Genomic DNA, 21,128 nt, shown 5'->3' on the forward strand with positions numbered 1-21,128 from the left:
TACTTTAAAAAAAATAAATAAATTACTTATTTGGGAAATTCTCTAACAATTAAATCCCAAGTACTGACTCAAACATACACTCCTTGCATTCTAATAAGTGCTGCCAATTCTTTGCTGTGTCCTAAGACACCTGAAAACCTCAATACGCTGCAAAACTAATGTTAAGGGTATGTATGAACAACCAAAATAGATTTGTTACAGATACATTTTAAATAAACTCTGAGTGTGGGTCTTCTTGTAATTGTATATTGAAGCTATCATTATTCAAGTATCTGAAGTTTTTAAGAATTTACAGAATAACTGAAATTGTATCTTGTGTGCTCTCACATGCCAGCCTCCTTGCTCAATTAAATGGAGCTCATCACAAGGCTAGAGCACAGAATTCCTTGCTTTGTTTTCTCATCATGGTATATGAGAGTATTTGCTTTTTCTAGGATTTTTGAAGGAAGTAAAACTTTCAAAATTGTAACTCAAATTGCATGAGACTGCATACAAAATGTAAAACACAGAAGTATCTCTAACAGACTGGAACTATTTCTAGGAATATAAAGAACTGGAAAACCCTAAAAAAGAGTAACTCGTAAAGTTGAAAATAGCCTAAGATTAAGAAATGTCACATTGCCTGAAATCTCTGAGGGCAGAGACACCAAAGGCACTTTATAAGAACGGATTATTAAGGTGCTGAGGATATACAATTTCTACTTCCTTCTGGTACAGATCACAAGAAATAAAATAACTAAAACCAAAACTGTTTTCTAAGCTCATTTCAGAGAAGCAAGTAATTAAGAGATAATGCCAGCTAATATATAAACAAGCGATAAACAGTGAAGAGCTAGATGTACAATGACAATAGAACTAGAAGCTGATACAATAGCTGTTAAATGGTCCAGTATACTGTATCTTAATTTAAAAGTTAAACTACAAGTGCCTCTTTGTTACATACATTAGCTGGGTGGAAAGTAAAGGCAGGGTTTGGAAGTGTAGCCAGTGGCAAAGCACTGATGGTTGAACTTCTATGAGTAAAAATATTGTCTGACCACAAAATCTCCCAGTACACCAGACGCCTGTAACACTCTGGAGCCCCGTACACAATGTCAAGTGCCTCCTGTCAATCTATACTAAAAGATCAGTGAACCTGTGTAAGACATAAATCTAGAATAGTGAAGTTTAGGCTAGAATAGTCAGTGCAGCAAGAGAAGGACATAACAATGCGCACTCATGTTATTTTTGCATCTGTTATTCCTATTCACAACACAGGCTGCTCCAGTCCTGAGATCAACTAAAATCTAATATCTAATATCCACTGAGGTATAATAGCCATCCACTTCCAGAGTGTCAGAATGCCAAAATCAAGACAATAAAACCAAAATGGTGACTTACCCCATTTAAAGGAAATGTTTTCCATCCTAGTTCTCCGATGGCAGCTGTAGTATCAAGTAACACAACTGAAAATGGAAAAAGAAATGGTATGTTTGCGGAATTGCTTGGATTGGACATATACAAGATAGTAGAGCGTAAAGCTGGTAAGAACTGAACTAGCCATGTTAACCAGGTACATCTGCTTAAAGCTATTAAAGCAATTAAAATGTTAAGAGTATGAATCAAAACAGAATCTAAACATTTAGGCTTTCATGGCTTACATATCTTTACCAAATGCCTTGGAAGATACCACTCATAAAAAAATAAATCTTTTGCAGAAATCATTGTCAAATCACAATACGCTACCAATGCTTAATAATTAAAAGGTAACTGAACAAGCACGCACAAGTCTGCAATTCCTTGCCTGGAAATCTAGAAAGTCTGCACATGGACTTAAGCATTACAGCTAATAAAATAAAGAAAAACAGAGCTTCAAATGAATGGGGGGGCGGGAGGGGGAGGGAGAAAGGAAGGGAAAATGAAAGAAACCTAACCATACCAAACCAACCAACTAAAAAAAAAACCCAAACAAACAAAAACCACAAACAAACAAGCACATAAACTTCCCACAAATAAAGTTGTACAATGCAAAATTGTATAATGCAGAACTTCAGAGTTGATACTTTATCTGGAATATCATAGTGCTGAAAGCTGCTACATATATTTCCCATCATTTCTGCCATATTAATTTTGTCTTTCTAATATACGACAGGATGTGCATTATTGTACTTGTATATTATAATACAGAGTGTTTCTGCATTATTTTAATATGTTGTTACATTAGCGTAATTTTTCTCTTCCACTAATAATGCAAAAACTATACATAACATAGCTCATAGTAATAGGGAAACTGACTGCAAACTAAATATTTATTACATGAGACATTGTACATACATGTACTACTGCTCTCTAATGGATTTTTTTCATCTGGCCCTCTCATTTAAGAAATCTAAATTAGAATTCAAACATAAAATTAGGCATTGTATAGGGTAGGTATTTTAATTATCAAGCTACTGTGTTCTGAATGCTCAGTTCCTCCTTACAGCCCACAAATTCCATTTTTTTCTTTGGATGGTTAAATGATGGAGAAAAAATGAAGCTATTGGTTTGGAACATGACACCACTATCCATACACTTGGGGGTTTTATGCTTTTGCACACTACCTTCTACCTCTTACCTGTCCAAACAATCAATGTACAGCTATATATAATGTGTTTCTATAAAGCAATACAGCAGCAGCAGCAACAGCCAGGTCATGTTTTTTTGCCTTAAAGAAAAGACACATTGGCATAGAAACTGTGTGAACTCGCCAGCTTATTAGAGGAAACTTGACCTAGCATCTTCCTTCATCTTCTACATTAGTGACAATTAGAGTACCTCTATATTTGAATGAGTGTTGACTTTTAACCTGAAGCCAAAATAGTCTGATCAGCAAATTTACAGTAAGGTAACAAGTTCAACACTAACCAAATAAAAGTTTAATGATTTATTTGAAGAAACTAATGACATTTTAAAAATGAAACCTTGTGAATAACTTGAGGATAAATTAAACATTTATTTACAAGCCTTGTTTTACTTCCAAAAAATGGAATCACTGGTCCCCCTGAGACTACTGCTGCCTTCCGATTACTTACAAAACTGTGATTTACAGCTGTCATAGTATTTTCTATTTGCATCATGCTACCATATTCATGTTGAAGAGTCAGAAAAGCATCTTCCCATTTGGCCTGTGATGCAGCAGTTTCCTCTGTAAACCTTCAAGTTTTAATGTACTGGAGATCTGTCAATTCCAAAACAATTAAACCATTGTGTTTAGATATGTCCTCTTCATTGAGATGACCAAATGCTCAGCTGGCTTCTGAGAATATTTCAGTTCATTTTAGGAGTTGGTTTTCTTCTCTCCATCTCTCCTCCCCTCCTTTCTCCACCCAACAAATATGAACTATTTGTAAATATACTTGGTTTTCAGCTGAGGCTGTACATTGCTACATATCAAGTGCTATTTTGATATTTTAATTCTTTAATACAGAATTAAATAAATAATCAAATTAAAATCACTGTGTGTTACTGCCAGACCTATGGATCTGCAGGCTGAAATGAACTCTTTCAACAACAGCACCAGAGCTTAAGCATCATTTTCAGTTTTACAATTTTTGTGGTAGCAGGACCACGATTTAATAAACATCATCCAGGTATTCAAAACTAATACTTCCAAGGAACAAGTCCCAAAATACAGGAAGGAAAACTAATTCATTTCTTCAGTGGAGCCTAAATGAATTAATTCCTTACCTGAATTAATCAAATGCTACTTGCAAGCTCAAAGCTCTACATTAAAAAAAATTAAAAACTAGAGTAAATTCATCACTGAAAGTATATTAAGTTTAAATTTAGTTGAACCATGATCTAATATTATTTCGTCTATATACCTACCAATGATCCCCATCAAACAACTGAGTTTTGCTAAATAAAATGCAATTTTTGGCACATTTTACGTATCTGGCATCTTGTATGCTTACACATGCTCACCTATAACCACCAAATCTGTTAGAACCTCAAACTGGAGAATCCAAACAAACAACTACTAATGAGAATTAGAATGCTATCCCCTTCAGAGTCAGAAATGAAAATCATAAAAATTAAAAGACTATCTTTCCAACAGTACTTGGTGTTTTAAGACATAAAATAATTATAAATAAAAAATGAGCAAATACTGGTAGATCTAGTAAACATTATGTTTATGGCAAAGAAATACAAACCCCAGCAAAGCAGTGAAATCAACAGGGCTGGCTATACAAATGAGGACGCAAATGAAGTAATAAAATCCTCACACACTTCAGTGATTTGGAGATATCTACATGATAGACTTCAGTGTGGGACAGAGATACCCAGGCTGTCTTTAAATGAGGTAATTAAGAAGCAGTCTATCCCCAGCAGCACAGACCTGATGGCAGACAAATTTGCACTGCCAAGAAGCTTCCAACTTGCAGCTCCTTGGCAGAATATTCACCCTGCCAAAAAATCCAGCCTAAGAGGAATGTCCACACGTATACATCTGAATTACATACAGCAATAAGTGCTTCTCCTCTGACTGGAGAATAGTGAAAGTTTTGAAAGAACGGGAAATTCACAAGCAAAGAGACTAGAAAGAGATGATGGACACTACACATATGATGTTTAAAATGAGAAATGAGAAAATTCCCTAAAAAGTTAATGGAACCATGAAGCTATATTTAGTGAGCTTTGTTCCTGCATTTACTTATTTATCCTCCTTTATATATCATAAAAAGCCCCATTCCTCTCAAATGAGATTTCACACAAAGTGGCCATTATGGACAAGCCATTAGCTGCCAGCATAACCAAAAGTGTGTGTCTGGAACTACAGTAGTTATGCAAAAAAGCTATAAATAAATTGGTTGCAGCTAGGAAATGTTATGGACATTTCTGACATGCAACCTCAACTTATAGCAGTCAGGTTTTTGAGATGACGTAGAGTATAAAGCTTGCAGAGTGATCAAGAGTAAGAGAGTGTTGGTCTGCCATAACAAACTCATGTCACAATTTAAAAGGACCTCAAAGAATCTTTTAAAAAATCTCCTTGGATATAAAGAACCTGGATTTAGCACTTGCCTGTCCTTCCTTAAATAACTGAGCTTGGAATACTGTCACTTGCCCAACAATAATACATAGACTTAAACATACAGCTGTAAACCTATTGTTTTAGTTAACTGCACAGCTCCTACTTAGAATTTGAAAGTGTTTAGCTTTGTTTCCCAGTACGTACTTGAACATATATTACATTATTATAACTCATTATGCCATATTGAGCTCCAGATTCCTTTTATTTTTTTTTTTGACATATCTTACACTGCTATTATTAGACTTTACAATTGAAATTAATCTTTTCAGAAATTTTGCCCAGTCCTGAGGGAACTGTTTTATTTAAAATTATGATGAGCAGAGCTCCAAGGACTGACAGTGTGGAATTTTAATTCTAATTCCAAAATACTGTTCTGAAAATGAACTCTACAATCTCGTCTGTACAATCAAAGAAAAAAGCCTTCCAAATATTAATTTCATTAGTTTCTTTTCTCCTTCCTTTACACATCTCTAACAGTCTGACCTAGTAGTTTTAAATGAAAAAAGGATTTTGGCCAACTTCACAGAATCATAGTCTGACATCAGATCACTCAGCTTGATCTACTGCTCATTGTGGACTAATTTCACTCTTACCTCTATAGAGGGTAAGGCAAAAATTTGCAAGGAAAATGGAACAACAGACAATAATTTCTTTTGACAACACTAGTAACCCAGGGAGCTGCAGAAAAATACCAGTGTGGGAGGAAAAAAAAAAAAAAAATCAAGAAAAAATGCTGTAACTCAGAAGAAGACAACTTGGCAGGACTGCAGACCAGCTCACTCCACCCCATCCCCCCAGTTCATATTTGTAGGAGAAACACACTCAGCTGCTCAAATCTCTCACTTCCAGCCCCCAAGAGAGTTTTGGCTCTCTTCTGAAGTGTCTGCACTTTTTTCCAGGTTTTACACTCTTTTTCATTAAAAAAAAAATATAGTAGCACCTGCAGTATAATGAAATCATTCCTTCTAACAATATACATTAAGATAAAGAACCCTGCCTACTTTTATATTCTGTTTATATATCCAAGGTCACATTAGCCTATTAACTGCTGCAGCATTGCTCTCATAGGCAGTTATCAGTCCATCAAGATCACTGTTCTTAATAGAATCACTCCTTTCCATCATTATTCTTCAGTTTGGGTTGCATTTTTGCACAATTTTTGTACAATGACCCATTTGTTTATATTAAAACAAGTTTTCACTTTTGAGGGGCTGACCTTTATTAAGTTATAAAGGCTGTTGCCTGTCTGCACATCTTCCTTATCTACTCACTACTCTGTTGTCAGCTACTTATTTTGTATTTATTTCCATGTTACTAATGAAAAACGTTGACCAGTCAGAATTTTGAATGGTATATAAGGAATATCTAAAATTCTGCGATTTAACAGTCACTGAAAACTACTTTAAGGTTCCTTAGACCTCATTTTTTCAAAATCCATTTACTAAAAAATTTGGTAAGCTTTTTACTGTCAGAACACTTTGTGATATTTTGTCATATTTACAAAATCTAAACATGTTAGTTCAATGGCTTGTCTGCTTGGGGAAGACAGGAAGAAGAGTGAGATTTGCAACAAGTTACCTTTGGCAATTAATGTGTAATCAACTGGGAAAAATTATTTAAATGCTTAGGGGTTTTGACCAGGCCTGTTTTCCATAAAACAAATGAAATGGCATTCATTATATACATATCAATTGAATCCTTTTCCAACATTTCCATTATTTTGCATGCAACAGCTATCTGGTTTAGGCAAGATTAACGAGCTGCAGTAATAAAGGATGAGGAGCACCTGTCTAGATAGCAATTCTGCTGGGAAAGTATACAGGAGTCATGGCAAATCATAGAGTAAACAAAGTATTGACAATGCTGTTTGACTGAGATAAACAAACAGGATTATAGCCAGTAAAATACATAGAGTAATCCTTCACCTCTCTGCAGCATTTATAAGGCTTTAGTGGCAGTGCTGTGTCTAGTTTTCAGTGCCTTACTTCAAAGGATGCCTGGATCAGTTGCAAAGACATCAGAAGTGAGCAGCAGGAATGATGAGGTCCCTAGAAAGGCTCTGGAAGGTCTGAGAGCACTGGAGTCGTTTACCTCGGGGGTTACATTAGAAGGATCAGCCACTAACAATCTCTTAGGGTGTAAAGGCTGTTCAAGGCACAAGAGAGTAATTTGTTCACCATGTTAATGTCCAAAAAGGAAGGAAGAACTTAATTTAAAGTGAAAAGAGTTTTATGTTGAACTTCAGGAAAATCCTTGCTACTCCTACAGTTGTAAAGAAGAGGGATAGTTGTGACTAATTGGGAAGCTGGGGAATCTCCACTATAGGAGGCTTTTAAAGCACCTTAAACTCTGTCAGACCTGGTTTCTACATCAGCTCACATTGCCTTGGGGCAGAACAGGGGAGCTAAAGGACTTCTCAAATCCTCTCCAATGCTGTGATTTTTATAAAAATCTAGTTACCTGGTTAATGGCGCTTTGCTTTTCTGTTCAAACCAGTACTAACACCTATGCTCTTCCAATATTCTTGAATTCCCTGAGTCCCCAGACTCATTAAATTTACCATCAGTAGCCCAGAGATCTCCTCAGCCAATTCTTTCAGGACTCCTGGAAGAGAACTATTTATGCCAGATGGGGAGTACTTCATATTCTTCATGTTATGTGAATAAATTACTAATTTCTAATTTGCTCAATTCTGAACACCTTATTTTCTGCACCTTTCTAAAAATAGTTCAATACCATTCACACAAACATTTTTATTCATAATACAATAGGGAAACTCTCATTATCCTGAGTACTGTGAGACCTGAGCTTTTCCCTAAGTCATTTAGCTCCTATTTTCAATTTTCTACACTTCATATTTTCTAATATGTATTGATTTCCACATGTATCCTCTCTTTTCCATTAATTATTACAAGTGTTTGTATTTCTAGTTTCTTTTTTCATGTTAACTCTAATGTAGGTTGAGCTGTTATCCAGAACTGGCCTTTTTTTATTGATCAATGATTTTGATCAAGAATTTTTAAAAGGAATTTTCACTTTCACCTTTTTCATCTCACATTTGCACACTCATAGAAACTTATTATTAGAATTCTCCTTGAATGAATGAGAACTGGTCAGAATAATTTTTCATGTACAAAACCCAACATGTCATTCATGATAAATTCACATTCTCAGTACTAAGAAGTTTGCAACATTATTAGATTGGGTGCAATATTTTTAATGTTGGATAACTGTCTGCCTAACTTGGTGGTGTTCTACTCTCACTTATATGAGGTCTCCAGTGAGCATCTTCAAAAACTAATTCCCCGACAGCACTGTTTTTCTTTCCACATATTACATACAAATGCTTAAGGAATAACTTGCCCTATTTTCTAACTTTATTCAGTTATCTGTTTCAGTCTTACTGTTCCCTACTATGTGGGCAAATATAATTTTAAATCCTGTTACCTCGAGCTAACAATATCAAAACAAACAGTGGTTCTTTCGCATAAAATGCCACAACCCACTTTTTTTATTTAACCTTTTTTCCCTAGAGAACCTTTTACTTATTTCTTAGCAAGATCATTTTTAAAAATAAATTAAAATTTATGCTCTTTGCTATATCATTTTATGCTTTCCTACACTTTCATAGTGCTCCTGCTACTTTCGAGCCAACATCCTTTCCATACCTTACGTGCAAACACGCATAATCTTCCAAGAGTGGAAGTCTGCTGTAATCCTACTGCTCCATCTTTCACTATCATAGAATGTAAGCTAACATTTTCCTACCAAAAGCTTGAGTTTTACATTATCCTTTTTCACATTGCCCTTCTCCCATTCTCACTTGAAAAATCAACGTGAATCCCTTTATTCCAATGCCCCACTATTATCAGCATTGTCAACCACTGCAGAGCCCTCAGTTACAAGAGTAACTTCACCAGATTAAGTGTTAAATAGAAAAAGTGAAATTAAGCCTTGATTTACTTTACGTTACTTAGAACAAGTCATGAACATTATATATGATTATATCTGTAGAAAGCGGAGTTATATCAACATCCACTCAACTTATATTTGCACGAACAAAAATCCAGTTTTACAATTATTTCCAAATAACAAGGCATATAGCCATGGTAGGATGAAAAAATACTCTGATTCTAAACAAATAATCTAATGTGTGTTTCAGAACCTCCAAAGTCTCTATTAAAAAGATGTCAATTTTAATTAAATCCAGTGATACTTGACACTCAAAATTCTACAAGAAGGCATTATTAATTTTATTACTTCTACAGCACCATGGGATTAAGGTATTTGTCTTTTACTAGCATCTTCTAAGACTTTGTAAATGGTTTGCTTCACATCTAAATTCTCTTTATCTAGAAATGATTGTTGAAATCATCACTGTAAATTTTGATGGATTGCCATAAAAATCTGCTCTTCTGTAGAAAGCCTTTGGCTTTCATATGCAGAGAACTATAGACGACAGGTGTTATTTCAACAATAAGAAGACCGTAACTAGAACATATAGTCAGCTAGTAACCTATTACATTTACTGTGGCTTGTTTTTAGTATTTTAACATGTACCTTTCTGAAGGCAGGACAGAGGATTTTGAAAAAGTGGTGGGTCTGTGGCTGCAGTCTGCCAAGCTTTACATTAAGTTTAGGCTTTAAAGTATCCAACCACAAACATTTCTTTTTTTAACAAGAGCATTTATACTTCCTTCCTAATGCCACTTTATTGTAAAATATGCCATCACAGTACTTTAAACACTTGTCAAAATGCTCTGATAAGCAATTATTGTAATTTACACTTTATAACTGTACACAGCCCATTGAACACACCTGCATCCTGTCTTACGTCTACTTTTAATTGTATGATTGATACCTACAATTTTTTAATTTTAGGATCAGGAAACGTTTGAAATACTGGACAAATTAAAATATCTATAAAGTTGGAGCTTAAGACACAGCAAGATTAAAAAAAACCCCAAAACTGAGATGGACAGACTTATTTTCAGGAAATGAGAATCCTTACACTCGAAAGAAATAATAGTAAAATTTTATGTTCAGTTTTTGCCATTGTTTTGTAGCCTGTTTTTAATAGCATGAAAATTACTTAGAATAGTGCTAAAATACTCATTAAAAACAAACCAAACAAACCACAAGCTCCACACCAATGCAACCATCTATGCTTTAATGGTTTCTCTACACATGCCAATATGACCACTTTGATAGCAAATGTCTCTCTAAAGTAACTTATGAAGGGCAAAAGTCTTTAAAAGGATATTCTACTAGGATAACACATTGACTGTCTTTTTTCAATATCAAAGTGCTGTCTTGTCATACAACTGTTTAGAATATAGACAAATATTCCAAAGAAAGAGGAGAAGTTAAATTATTTATCAGTCACTGGCACATAACACCAGTCAGTAAAAGATATGGTCTTGCCTAGTAAGGCAGGTTCCACGTTTCATTTCATGAATACAAAGTGGAGCCTTGGGAATCATCCAGATACATTCAGTGGCACCAAATGAACCAAGCATGTAGAAAATGTATCTGGCAGTGCAGAAATACATGACAATTTCTGCACTGAAATCTTTCTGGGATAATAGATACAATCTCAAATTGTACACATTTAGATCTTAACGACACATTCTGCCCCTTTGCAAGTTTTTTGCCCTAAGACAACTGTAAACATTATGTATTTTGGGGCCTAAAATAAGTGCTTGCTTCTCCAACATGAGTCTTACTCACAAGCATGAGAAAAAATTACTGAGGTAAAGAGAAAGTATAATCAGATCTAAAAGAAATAGGAATACTTCAGAAATAGACAAACCACCAAGTTTTCCTCAGGTAACTGTGGAATGGAGAGTGAATAGGCAATACCCTACATCTCCTAGCCTGTAATACTTTTTTTTTTTCCCGCAGGAGCAGCGCCAAAGTGATTTCAAAGTGATTTAGTTGAACACTGCACTTCCAAAGAGGGGGTAAAACAAAAGGAGGTTCTCAAATCCAAAGATCAGCCAGAAGGGATTAATTCCTACATTTGTAATGCATCAGAAGGGGCTGAGGGCTGCAAAGCCAGCCCTGCAGGCAGGCAGCAAACACAGAACTGAAGAATAAGTCTGGATAGGTAGAAGCAGACTGCTCAACTTTAGTGGACTCCTCAAAGAGAATGATGGGAAAAAAGCAGAACAATCTGTTCTCAACCAGTGACTCAGCTTTCGTTTCTAAAATGTTCCTTTTCAGCAGGGATTCCTGTTAAAATGAAGTGAGATAAATTAATGTTGTTCACAGGTCGAGAAAATAACACCAGAGTTGGTTTATGCCACAAAGCTGTATTATTTTCCTAAGCTTGTGGTTTCACATGTGAGATACATGGAAGTCATGAGCTAATCCTGATAAAAATGGGAATCACAAAATTATGATAGGAGCTCAGCTGCCCTACGTAATAATTTTCATTCTGACTTGAAAAAGCTAATAGATACTCAATTCAGCATCACGTTCATGTCAGCAGTAGAGTTTTGGGTAGATTTTTCTAAATGAACATGAATACCTGACAGTTTTGCCAGTTCTGTTTATTAACCTGAGTACATCTTCATTAGGGAAATCAGAAACAAGTGAAATTCAGACAAATGGATTTATCTTTCCTAGCAGTAGTAAAGTACAAATGACTTGTGTGTTGAAGTCAATCCTGTTATATTGTACTTGGTTTTGGAATCATGATGCTAGACTTAAAATTCTCCACTTTGCTGTTAACCTTTCATTTTCTGCATTCTTACAAGGATTTGCTTTTATGTCTTTTTTTTTTTTTTTTGAGTGGTGATAAAATGAAGAGCTTACATGAGAAGCACCCATAAGTGAAAAAAACATACAAAAGCTTCTAGAAAAGTATAACACCTATACATATCTGTCCATCAGACTGATTACTTAGCTAATAGTTCCATATTTACTGCTCCTATACTCTGCATTTCTCAGGATTTCCTCTTCTAGGGGGGCAGAAACTTCCCACAGGAGTCCACGGGGATCATCAAACCCACCCTGCGCACCCATTCCTTCTTGTACTGCCCCAATCCAAAGACCCAGCCTCTCTATTAGTAAAGTGTGAAATGGTATTGCAAGGGTTTGTTGCCGTTGCTTCACACACAACTGAGAAGGCTGGTACAGAGGCACCTTTGACCAGGTCATCTGTCTCTTTCCAAGTAGAATGAGAACCAGAATCAATACAGACCATTTCCACAACAGTCCTTTTAAAGAAAGAAGTTTTGAAGAGAACAGCTGATAAAGTGACAAATAGGGGCTGGGAAGACAGATGGCCACTGCTTACTCAAGTAGTTACTTAATAACCATAATGAAAAATTAGCTGTTTAGTGACTCTAAGGAACAGAATAGACAGATGTTAGGAGAGGTACAAAGGCTGAAGCAACTAAAGAGAGTTTGTGCTTGACTGGAGCACAGCCCCATGAAGAGCTGTTTGAGAATCTCTAGCTCAAGAACTGAGGCAAGGGACCAGTTCAGGCTCCCTGGCAAGGCCTCTGAGGGTGCACATTCTCGGAGGTGTGGTCAGAGCTGCAGAGCGTGCTGCTTTCAAACAGGCTGAAAGCAAGAATCAGGAGGCTGAAACTGACATAGAGGCCAGTCAGATGTGGGAACAACAGTCAGTGAAGTCTCAGGCATGAAACATGAAGGCATGTACTTCTGTGGTGGCACAGACCTGTCCACTGAAGCCAAAGACTCTGTACTACTCTCTCTCTTTTCTGCTGGTTCTGCAGTTCGGCATAACTTCTTAACTCCAGGCAACTAAGTAAGGGTTTACCCACTGTGCTGGTTTGACTGAAAGTGAGTTAATTTTCTTCATGCAGTTACAAACCTTTCTTTTTCATAGCTAGCATGGTTGGTGTTTGAATTTAGTTTGAGAACCAAAATATAACATCCTGGGACAGAGTTAATTATTTTTAGTTGTTGTGTGGGGTCCACGAATGTTTTGACCGCTCTGCCCACAGGTGTGAGGCAGCTAGTAAGGGTGGCATAGATGGGGCAGACCTTGACTGACATCCAGACTGATCAGTAAGAACATTCCATGCCATTAGCATCATGCTTCATGTTTAAGGAGACTCGGGATTTTCCGGCTAGGGAGAGAGGAGACAGAGACCCATTCTGGTTTCTGCTCCATTTTGGTGGAGTTTTGTTTGAGAGTTCTTTCAGTTCGGCCTTTTGCCATCCAGCCATTTACAGAGGCCTCTCACCCTTTCTACCTTTTTCGGTCTTCTCTGTCTCTGGGATCAGCTTTTCGGGACCAGGTGCTGCTTCCTGGGACTGGCTGCTCAGTGTGGACAGAGTTCATGAGGAACTGCATTGTGTATCTTTTATTTTATATTCTATTTTCCAGTATATTTGTGGTAGTATTAGTAGCAGGATATTAATATTCTTTTATTAAACTGTGTTTATCTCAATCTACAAGTTTCTCCCTTCCCTTTTGATTCTCTCCCCTATTTAGAGGTGGAGGGAGGGAACTGAGCAAGCGACAACCTTGGTTTTGAATTGCTAGCATGGGTTAAACCATCACACCCACACTCAGTCCATATTTTTACATCACAAAATGAAAGGCAGTCATTCCCATTTTGCAGGCAGAAAAGCTACAGTATAGAAAGCACAGAGTTCATATAGCCCATAAATGACAGATCTTGACTACCCTCATTTCCCAAGCTAACAATAATGCTAACAATGTCTCTACCAAGTGCTACAGAGAATGGAAAAGCACAGCTGTTCATTCTGTTACATTGTTGCACTGTTGCAGGCTGAACTACCACCCAGAATTTATGCACAAGTCCTATAAATGAGCCCCCAGAAGTGACAGGACATTATTATTATTATTATTATTATTATTATTATTATTATTATTATTATTGTCCACTGCAGACCTGTCATATAGACAGGATGAAGTTAGTATTTCATACTCAAATAAAAGGGCCTGCTTCCTGACCTCCCTAATGACCTAACAATGCAAGTGGCATACAAAGGATAGGGGAGGGCTATCAAGGCCACAGTTATATTTTTTCTGCTTGTTAAAGGTGATGTGGTTAGTCATGATTTTAGCTGCCAGCAGTTAAGGGAAGTCATCTGTAGAGCCATAAATTGTAGGCGTATCAATGCACAAGCAGTCATAACTTTCAAAGGTGTCAATGCTCTCAAGCAAAATGATCAGTGTTTCTCCTTCAATTTAAGTGGAATCTCATTTGCTTGATAAGTTATCTACTTTAGAAGGGAAATATAGTTTGCCTTACTTCTGTAGTCTGAAAGTGATCATGATGTATCAAAAAGGAGTTTAGCAGAATTCATATTAAAAAAAAAACTTCCAGGAAGGTACACAAAGGCAACTCAGAAAACATGAGGCTAACATTTGGCTATATTAAATGCTTTTTTTAGTGCAGAGTCTCAAAAAAATATATCAAAGTAAATGCTTATTAGAAAGAAGAGTTGTTCCACTCATGACAAATACTCGCAGAGATATCCCCAGTTTATATTCATGATGATAAAAAATGTCTTATCTCCTTTGATTAAATATCCACACAGCCAATCACTTGAATGTTTTTCAGCTTTGTAACTCTGAATTTCACTGAGAGTCAGTCTGTCACTTTTTCCACTAGCTCTTCATTTATAATTTGTGGTGTCAAGTACCAAGCTTTCACAGCATGAACATTTTACAGGTGCTAGGTCAGGCTGTCAAGCTAAAGTACATGCTAATAATTGGTAGCTTTGAACGTCTTGGCCTCTTTACCTACAGTGGAACATCAACATGAAGGCTCTATTGTTTTTACAAAATAATCAGCTTTCCACTACTTTTAACGTTATCAACAAATAAATATACAACATCCTGTCATCCCTTGACAGGAAATAAGTTTTGCCTATCTAACCAAAGATCAAATTGCTTTAAAAGATTGGACAGCACCGAGTACTCTCTTTGACTATGTACAGACTTTGAGCTTTGAATGATATACTTTTAATGCACATATACGGAGATTAAAATTTCAAAGATAACTGAAGAGCATAAAACAGATCTAAGAATGCCATCATTCATGTAGTAAACAGTTATTCCTGGTCTGGTGAATTACTGGTCTCATATTAAATGGTATATAGTTACCCACTTTTTTCTTTTGTGACTATATGATAATCTAACCAGAGAAAACTTATTTTTTTTTTCTGATTTCACACTGAGAAAGTAAAAATACTGCTTTTCCTATTATTTTATTATTTTTTTCAAATTTTCTAGAGTGCAAGAGATGATATGGATATGATATAGGAAACATTTTTCAATCTATCTCTTCCTCGTCCATAGCTCCTTAGACGCCAGCAAAAGAAAAAAGTGGATGGAAATAAGAGCATTATACTAATACTTTTTTTTTTTTTTTTTTTTAAATAATTAAATGAAAAAAAAATCTGGTAAAACAGAGTAAAAACATTCACTTCTAATATGACTGAAAATAGCTCTTTTGGTAACAAGGGTTTGTTAAGTGTAACACACATGAATGTGGAAAGCATTTGTGAGACTTCCACTGACCTGAAATGAACACATCTTGGGCACAATGATTTGGCAGGTGCAGCACTGCATCACTACTGCTGGAAATGCAGCAGCACTCAGTGCCTGACTTAGTTCAAAGCACTGCTTCAAAGGGCTACTTGAAACTCAAGTGCCTGTTATACAACCCAGTGATGCAAGGGGAATGTCACCGATGATCACTGAAGCACTGCCAAGGGACTCTGAATGCAATGCCAAATACAGACTACACAATACTACATCCGCAGTGTCACTGCAGAAAACGGCAACCTTTGTATTTGAATGATTATCGCAAAGTTAATGTTTGAATTAAAATTTCCTTTATACCATTTTTCTTCAAAACTTTTTTACCCTCTTTTGCCATTCCATCTGAAATGTCTGAGCCCAGAAAATATGAGAAGGGGACAAATAGCACCATGACTGTGGAGAAGAATTACTCTATTCAAGGGAAAAAAGGGGAATAATTTAATATTTTTTTTTTGCTCCTATATGAAGATGACAATATAGTGAAAATGCTCAATCTGTCCGGGAAGGCTATCTAGTATGTCATAGAATTATAGAACTATAGAATGGTTTGGGCTGGAAAGGACCTCTACAGATTATCTAGTCCAACACCCCTGCTACAGGCTGGGACATCTTTCACTAGATCAGGCTGCTTAAAGCCCTGTCCAGTCTAGCCTTGAACACTTCCAACAATGGGACATTCCCAGCTTTTCTGGGCAATCTGTTTCAGTGTCTCATTACCCTCATCATATCCAATCTAAATCTATTTTCTTTCAATTTAAACCATTGCCCCTTGTCCTGTCACTACAGGCCCTGGTAGAAAGTCTGCCCTCATCTCTCTTACAAGCTCCTTTTTTATAATGAAAGGCTACTATAAGGTGTCCCTGGAGCCTTCTCTTCTCCAGGTTAAAATGAAATACTTTAGGATGAAAATTAAGTATACAATTACATCCCTAGTTTAAAAAAGCAATGATAATTGGAAATAACAATTAAAATGGAATACAAATTTATTACACATTTCATAAATCTATGTTGGCCTATGGCCTCTTTTCTTACAAGAGCTATGACCACACCTGAGCCATTCAAAAAACTGTGCTTGTTACTCTCACTTTCCCACTTGTTCAAAATCTCAGTTCTCAGACTATTAATATAATACTATCTCATGGCAGGTTACTCTACCCTCTACATGAATGCAACCAATTATGATGTAACATTGTCTGCTACCAACAATAATGCATGCCTTGATCAGAATCTCGATGTGGTTTTTTGATTGTCCAGAGTCTCTTCATTTCCAGTGCTTGCTCTCAATCAGAACAAGTGATTCAAATCTCATATTTAATTTAAAACAGATGAAGGGGGAATTTAAGATGTTTCATTCATGTAAATGCCAAATTTATAGCAATGAATATTATCTTTTGTATTGCTATACAGCTTAATTTATTTCATCTAAGAGCAATAAAACAGAGTAAGTACTAAGCAATCCTAATAGCCAAGCAGAATCAAAATATGGAAGAAAAAGCTGAAATGTGAATTATAATGCATTAAGGTAAAATTACAGCTGAATTTGAGGACAATTTAATTCCATTTGACTTTGAGAATGCATTACTTTTTCAGCCTTATTTCAGTATTAGACAAACTGAAAAGTGTTTTGACTCCGCAAAAATTATGAAATATGATCTGTGTTTTTATAGTAAAGATATCATTAAATTACTATTTGTGTGGCAACACCATGTTGGTAGTGAACATTATAGCTTATCATGTACATTTTGTTGTACAAATATCCGAAATAAATCTGGGTTAGGAAACTGAAACAAGTTGTAAAAGTTTTTAGCTGCTTTAAATAGAGAGCAAAAGAGGTGACTAAGTGCATAAAAGGCATGCTTTTGAGAGAGACAGTATTTAACTGTGCAATTCATAGTGCATTTCTTCAAATGTCAGTCATGACACTGATCTTATTTAAGTAATGTCCTTGGACAAAGTAGGTTTGTTCTAATGAGATTATTTTCCTGGGAAAGCTGGGAGGCGTTGTCAACACAACTGAAGGATGGAACTCTATGTGGGGGGCTATGGGGAGAGAAGAAATGATTCTTCATATCTCAGATAATAAAGAAGAGAGGACATTAAACACAAATTATAAGACAATCCAAAGGGAGCTAAGGAGAATTTCATTTATGAAGTGCAAGCCTAGCAGCAAACAGAGAAGCTAAGACATGCACGTATTAGCTGATGACAAGCCAACCAAGGTCCAATCAAACAATGTGGGAATGAAGGAGACACAGGTCATCATAGAAAGTGTCACATATTTCTCACAAAAATACTACTATTGCACAAAGTACCTGTAAAATATCACCAGCAAAACTCCACATGCTTCTGGCCACCTTTGTTCAATAAATAATAAATTAAAAAGGCATGAAGGACAGACAAAGGCACCTGCAACTGCCACCATGATCAGATATCTCTTGAATGAGATGTGAAAACAGTATGCCAAAACCCAAAAGAACAGACATGATTCTTCCTACAATAATGTAGCTATTATAGATAAAAATTGACAATGGAAAGATTATGTTCTTATGCTTTGGTACAACACCAATGCAAGTATAAATGAATAAGCACTGTCCACTAACAAATGCAGCTTATAAATGCAATTTAATTTCATAGGACTGAAGTTCAGAACAACCTTCCAATGGGGGTTAGTAAGGGAACATCACTTAACTAGATCTAAGATGAAAACTAATCACCTTTTTAAACAGCATCATAAGAGGCATTTGCTTGTGGTAACAAGAGCTCTTTCCCAATCCTGTGTTCCAGTTACAATCAAGAGAACCACTGTGTGAACAGTCTTAGCACGTACCACAAATGCAAATACTATTTTTTCTGTCAAGAACAATTAAAAAGAACTTTCAATGCCAGTAATGCTACAGTAAAATATTTTCTTCACCTCAAAGGAAATTAAGTAATTTGCTGAATGATAAACTGGCTCTTCTGTTGTCAGTTTCCTTTCCTGCCTTTGAGGTCAATATTAACTTCTACCCTCCATCCTACTTCCTTTTGGAGCAGAGTAACAAGTATTTAAATACTTCTTGAACTCTCTTAACAGAACTACAATATAGATCTTCCTGAACTGCTGCATTTATCTTTAACATAAGTCTCCAAAGGACATAACCCACATTATGGACTAACAGCCTGTAAAACTGAATTTTATGAACTGTAGCAGTTTGAGCAATAAAAATTGAATCAATGGACTCAAGTTGATGGCAACTCTTCCCTACTCTATGGAGGAATTAATTTATTTTTTATATTTTTTTAAAAAACAACATACTTTTCAGTGTTAGCACCTGCTTGGAGTCTAAAAACATGTATGCTTACACACAGAGATAACATGTTATTGAACAAGTGATTTTTTTTTTTTTTTTAATTTTGTAAATTAGAGTATTCACGTAAGAGAGAGTCAGAAGAACTTGACTTTTAATCTTATCTTCCTTCTTCCTATTTTATTCTCGCCTCTCTGATAAAAGTGTACCATTCCATCTTATTACCTGAAAAAAGGGGATATCCCACCACCATTTTAGAAGCTTTAGTCATAAATTGTATGACTTTACTGCAATGAAAATCACACTTATGGTCCTTAAAGCAGCACAAATATGTTTACATCTGCTCAAAGAATACTACCTCCATGAATCTCACCAAGAATCTTATTTTATTAATAAAGCATTTAATATCAAGTTTATGTCTTAATTTCTTTTCATGGTTTTCTCTTAATTTAAACCAAACCAAAAAAATCTTTTGACATATGTTCTATGCAGTAAAGACCCCAAAACCCAAACATTCAAAGTAACTTTTTTGTGCATGCTGAGTAACTGTGAAGTCAACCTGAGCCAGTACCTGGCAGCTCAAATAATCAAGTCAATTGGACAGTTTATTCACTGAATCACTGAGTTTTATGTAATCACAACTCACTGGACGTAAGAACACCAGATATCAGAAAAAATTCCTTAGATCAGAATCAAGCATCCACATCACAGCTGAAAGTTTAAATACATTAGTGCAAAAGAATGAACTCTTTACACACCTTAAATACCAACTCACTAACTTTTTCCTTTCCCAAACACACTATAAGAAAGAGGACCCTTAACTAAATACATGCTTAACTGAAAGGTATTATGAAGAACCTGTCAATAGCAGGACTTTATTTATTTTTATTTCTTTTAAGACAGAAGTCCTTATGAACCTAATAAGTGTTATTACATGCTACAGTGAAGGAAAAAATCTCCAACCACAAACGGGTTTGGCAGTCTCATCTGACCTGGAAAGACAGAAAATTCTCATCTGCTCACGTGGTGGCAATTGGTCTTACTCTGACAATATGAGCAAGACACACAAACCTACAACCTGCGAAGAGATTTCTCCTTCTACAGCATGTAAAACACTTCACTCAACCACAGTATTCATTTAAATTAATTTTTAGTATTTCAAAGGCAAAATAAAATTCCTAAAACAGAAAAGTTGTAACAAGCTTCTGCTTAACAGCAATAACCCAAACAGACAATTCTGCTTCTCTGCCTTTATCTTCCATTCCTAGCCTTTGATATTGCTTTGATACACTTTGGTATTGGTAACATTCACAGCCCATACCATCAGCATGGTCTGGTAAATGTCTGGTACTTAGATATGAGTTCTGTGATGCAGCACCTACAGTTTGACCCATTCTCTTTATGCCTTTTTAGAGAAAACAAACACGGCACCTTTGAATCATGGTGTATCTTTAATTTTATTTCAATAACTGAGTGCAGCTCTGGATGACTCACTTCAGCCATCCTTGATTGCAAATGGACATATACTATGTTATTTTTCTGCTGTGATAGAATATTGCTACTTTGGGATTTTTTCATTCATTCTAACTTCTGGAATTTCAGGTTAATTAATGGGACCTTCCAACTTCATAGGGTGAGTCCTTTACATAAATGAAATAATCTGATTCCATCAACACTGACATGCATAGTTATTAAAGTCACTGGGAGCTCATAAGGAGCTGTACAGAACACTAATGTAAATTTTCTGCTAACAGAGCATGTTGTCAACTCCTATTCTGAGCTATGTGTGGAGGTAAAGAAGACACATAGGCCAGACATTTCAACAGGGTCTCAAAATGACCTTTTTTCTCAAAAGGCTACATCTCACTTTTATTCAAGTAACATGGAAATAATACTAGCACTGAAGGAGAGAAAACAAAGAAAATTACCATAATCTATATTAAAGTAACCAAGTCCCAAGATATGATTTAGTTTTTCAAAACTCAGCATTTGTAGTGGGCTATTACCCAAGAACCTTGGGTTTTTTTCTCTCCGGCTAGATGGAAAAGTTTGAAACTATCTACCACATTTTGCAAGACAGAAGAAATAAAAAGAACTCTATTTCTGGCTCTGCTTCTGATTCTACCTGACAATATTTGGAAGTTTGGGTTTATTAGAATCCACTGGTATGTACAATTGACTTCTATCACCAACCTTGGCTTGGCATCATTCTAGTACAGTGGATGTT

General features: G+C 35.9%; 1 protein-coding gene across 1 annotated transcript in view; it reads right to left on the minus strand.

Annotated features, from left to right (window-relative positions):
• Positions 1-21,128, minus strand: part of EPHA6 (EPH receptor A6) — a gene marked incomplete at both ends in the record, with an annotated part of 485,307 nt that overhangs the window by 450,958 nt on the left and 13,221 nt on the right. Inside the window, one exon of the mRNA XM_080364048.1 lies at positions 1,381-1,445. Within this exon, the coding sequence (XP_080220174.1) occupies positions 1,381-1,445 (65 nt within the window). The remainder of the gene's footprint in view (positions 1-1,380; positions 1,446-21,128) is intronic.

This window comes from Nesoenas mayeri (assembly GCF_963082525.1).
Source record: "Nesoenas mayeri genome assembly, chromosome: 1".
In the NCBI taxonomy this organism is placed as follows: domain Eukaryota; kingdom Metazoa; phylum Chordata; class Aves; order Columbiformes; family Columbidae; genus Nesoenas; species Nesoenas mayeri.